General features: G+C 32.4%; 1 protein-coding gene across 1 annotated transcript; it reads right to left on the bottom strand.

Annotated features, from left to right (window-relative positions):
- Positions 1 to 3,332: 3,332 nt before the first annotated feature.
- LOC118006167 (zinc finger protein 706-like) lies at positions 3,333 to 3,686 on the bottom strand. The gene is given in 2 exon segments (XM_034998760.1): positions 3,333 to 3,560; positions 3,563 to 3,686. Coding segments are annotated over 2 exon segments (261 nt in total). The 3' UTR covers positions 3,333 to 3,423.
- Between the last annotated feature and the right edge of the window lie 723 nt (positions 3,687 to 4,409).

Here is a 4,409-nt window from a genome sequence, read left to right as displayed (position 1 = left end):
TCTCCACCATCCGGATTTCACTGGTTGTTTAAAATAATAAAGCAATTCTATGCCTTACAAGGAATAAGCATCATTTAACATTTATTCTATAGCTTCAATGAAGGGTGTAGAATTGTCTCTTAGATGACATTTGAATTTTCATAACACTTTGTGGGTGCTTATGAAATTTGCAGTGATCTTCCATAAGAAAGCTTATTTATTTGATCTATTTGGATTTTAGTTCTCACCCTTAGAAGTATCATCCCAACTTAAATTTAAAAATTAATGTAAAATCATTTTTAAATGTTCAGCTTCCTACTCCCATATGAAATAAACAAATCATTAACTTATAAAAAATTAAAAGCTATTTAATGATTAAAATACACAAAAACGTAGGAGAAATAATTTTTCTTAACACCCACCTGCCGCTTCTTAGATATCTAGTCCAAGAACTACTTGTAAGAAAGTGACTTTCTCCCTCAAGATGCCCCTGAAACAGGACATCATTCTTGACATCAACTTACATTTTCAACTGTATGTTTTACATGGTAGTCATAGGGACGCAAAAATTGCAAAGCATCAACTGAAAAAACAAAATCCAAGGTGGCACAATACATTTCTGCATCTTAACATTCACTCATCTTATATCCAGAGTTCTTCTAAGACTCTACTTATGGCATCCTAAACCTCAAAACTGTACCAGTGAAGTTTTCTTGCATGCTCCCTACATTTATGTATTGGTAGTAAGGTGTATCTCTTTTAGATTTTTGATCCTGCAAATTTTGAGTTTACTGAATATCACTTGGCTACTTTTGTTTGCTTTACGTATATTCAAACAGTATAATTTTAATTTTAATACTTACACTTCATTAATTTAACCCAATTTTAGTACACCCATATTTTGCTAAAAATACATGACTAAATTTAAAATATTATTTAATAACTTCTAAATTTTGTTCTCCTGTTTTGAAGGTAATGTCTAATACTAGCTAAATCTTTATAAATAGAGAAATAGAGAAAGAACAGTCTCCCCAAACCTCACCATACAGACGAAGAGATCCTTTTTTTCATATTCTCTCTCTACACTAGATGGTTAAATTTTGCTTTTGGTATTAATATCAGTTTTGACATGATAATACACCATCATTAAAGAACGATGATTTTAAAATAGTTTTTGAAAACATTATTTGTAAATACTTTTTAAAGCATATCAATTGGTTTCAACATTTTCTCTACTTTTTAATTATTAATGTAACTTTAGGCATGTTTTTTTCCTAAGAGTTTTATTTTAAAATTCTAATACCATGAATTTAGATTAATTGGTAAATGTAGATATAAGCCTCTGAAATATTGTAAAATTGCTAGACTAAGAAACAAAAATTCTTACTTGAATTATTTAAAAAATTAATTCAGAAAAATTACATGTGAAAAATACAAAATGTGAAAAATATAAAAGTAACATCAGTAAAATAAAGAAGTTTCATTAGAATAAAATATAAAATATCATGTATGCAATTAAAAGTAATACTTCAAAGTACTAGTTCAGCATAAAAAATCTGTATTTCAAACTTCACTCCTCCATTTACCAGGTTGTGGGCAAGCTGCTTACTATTCTTTATGCCTTTTTTTCTTATATGAAATAGGAAAAATAATTTTATATTACTCAAGGTATTAATTTAAGAAGTTATAAAATTAATAAACATTCTAGTTATATTGCTGACATGTATTTTGTTCTGAAATACTGTGTTTTATTTTCAATGGCAATTTCCTAAATGCCATTTAAAAATAAGGTATTATTTTTCAAACTAATATTTAAAAATATGATTTCTAAGATTTAGTCTTAAGACTTTGCTTGAAAATGCAAATTCCAGAAAGGTTCATTCAGAGAATCTGTAACATTGAAAATGGAATTTGTAAAACTAATTTAGTTTATTGGTTGGGTTAATTGAATTGTGTATGGATTTTGGCTAATGGCATGTGTATTTCAGCAAAAATTTCAACTGTGACCATGCAAGCTGAGTAATCAACAAACCCTACATTCAAAGAAGTCTATCCAGTATCTATCTCAAGGTCTATCCTCAAGGCACCCAGAGGACCAAAGATGAAAAAGAGATTATGGGCATATGTAGATACAAAAGTAAGACAATTCACAAAGCTTGTGAAAGTGCGTGAAGGCTTCATGGAGGAAACGAAGTCTGAGTTCATTCTGAAAAGAGCCAACATAGAACAACAGATAGTGAACATATGAGTATGTAGCATTATGAAAGGTATGGAAAGAAACTGAAAGAGGTATACACGTGAAATCACGAGTCCGTTTGTGTTTTGGAGTACAAAGACAAGTATAAGAAAAATGCTTAATGACACTGCAGAAATAGAAGCAAAGTCATATAAAGGAGACTATATAAAATACTGTATTTTAAAAGGAAGCTCTTTGATTTTAAAATAGAAGATACATTTGTTTTAAATAAAACAGTGGAACAGCAGTTTAGATAATTAATTTATGTTGAATATGATTGTGATTGGGGCACTTTATTAGTATTCCAGGTGGCCAAATAATGAGGGTCAAAAGTTTTGGTACTGTTTAATGTAAAGTGAAAAAAAAAATGTTTTCACACCTTTTTTTAATGGGAATTCAGCATTATGTGTTTTTTTGTAAAAGAAGGTAATTAGGACCTGGGATGCAGTCACAGGCAACTACCCAAATTCTTGCTTTAATGACTGGTTCAATTGAATTAATATAAATAAAAGAATGGAGAGAGAGAGTAGGCTTTGAAAGAAGCAGATGAGTTCACATTCTATCATTGTATATCAATATATCTTTACAAGATACTAATGAAGAAACAGAGAGATAACTCTAAAACATGTAGAGAAAGAGATAGGTTAGCTCTTGAATTTGCAAACTACCAACACATAAGTGTAGCTGAACTCATTAGAGAAGATAAAACTGCAGAAGATAAACATATGATGAGAAGTGTGTTACATATTTCTGAGGAAATACAGGATTATTTGCACATTAAAAGTGCTTAATGGCAATTCAATCATAATTAATACAGAGGAACTACAGGAAAGTTGGGGATTTTTGTGATTCCACATTAAGATGTTAATTGTTTTTGTGTGTGTGTGTGTGATGTTGTAAAATCCAAGTACTACTTTATTAAATGAGTTCTTTTACACAATATGAACATCAATATAATTACAATTGTAAAAAAAATTTTATAACAAGAATGGACTGATTTTCAGATTTCCAAATCAGAGTCAACTGTACATTTACACAGAATTGTCTTTGCATGAAGCCCAAAAGGGAACAGCATAAAAATGAGTGTTTCTGTAGCCCCTTTATTTTTGCTGATCAACAGTTTGTTAGAAAAGCAGCTGCAGGTTTGTTACCTAAGGTCTGAGACAGTAGAAGAGTCAAAGGTGTCATGAATTCACCTGTAAACAACTTTATGCCTGAACAACAGCCAATTCTGGAGGAAGTGGAGTCTTAGGATGCTTGCTTTCAAAGTGCTGCTTGAAGGTCTTAGGGTCTGGCATTTGTGTCCTACAAACAGTGCAGGTCTATATTAAGGCAGCTTTGGCACCTTTTGGTCATGTCCTTGTTTCTTCTTTTGTCCAGCTTGCTTTTTGGCATTTTTCTGCTGAGACTGAATCTCCTGCTGCCCACGAGCCATACCCGGGCTGGGACAGTCTTGCGTCGGAGAGACCATGCAGCACGAAAGGGCCAGGGGAGGCGGCGGGAGGGAGAGGAAGGGGAAGATGTTAATTGTTTTTGAAGGCGTCCAATGTACAACGGTATTTATGTTTAACCATGTAAATTTCAGTCCTGAGAGGCAGCCAGTAGAGGGGGCCACATCTCAGTGTAAACCAGGGACATCTGGCTTTATATAAACATTCACATGTATTCAACTCTTCCAGAAGTAAGACTAGGTAATGCAGTTTTTACTAAAACATAACTCATTAATACAATGTCCTGGGTGTTACTAAACATTTGGAATCTTGGTTAGTTTAAAAAAAAAAAAAAAGGCACTTTTGATCCAAGAAAATATTCAAATTAGAAATCATTTAACTTTTGATACGGAAGACTTGCAGAGTAAATACAATTCTTCAGAACATAAAAAATCACTCTGGTTTTGTAACAATCAACTTGGTTTCTGTTCCTTGAATATATTCAGTGTGAGACAAGTCATGGTGTTAGTGTTTCAGGGCAGATCCCAGCAGACTGTAAGAAACTCCAGAGCTCTTGTCAATCTCTTCATAATAAATATTTCAAGTCAGAATAATGTAGAACTAATGTTTTTGGCCTAAAAGGTACATATTCATCTCCCACAACAAAAGAGCGCCACGGTTATTTTACCGGAAGTGAGGAGAGTTCTTATTCCAGCAAATTCAGTGTCTTACCTGTTCGCTCTCAGTTTGGAGTTACACAGGAG

Source organism: Mirounga leonina, unplaced genomic scaffold, assembly GCF_011800145.1.
Source record: "Mirounga leonina isolate KUSES-001 unplaced genomic scaffold, KU_Mleo_1.0 Mir_95, whole genome shotgun sequence".
Classification (NCBI taxonomy): Eukaryota; Metazoa; Chordata; class Mammalia; order Carnivora; family Phocidae; genus Mirounga; species Mirounga leonina.
This window is presented reverse-complemented; position numbering and strand designations above follow the sequence as displayed.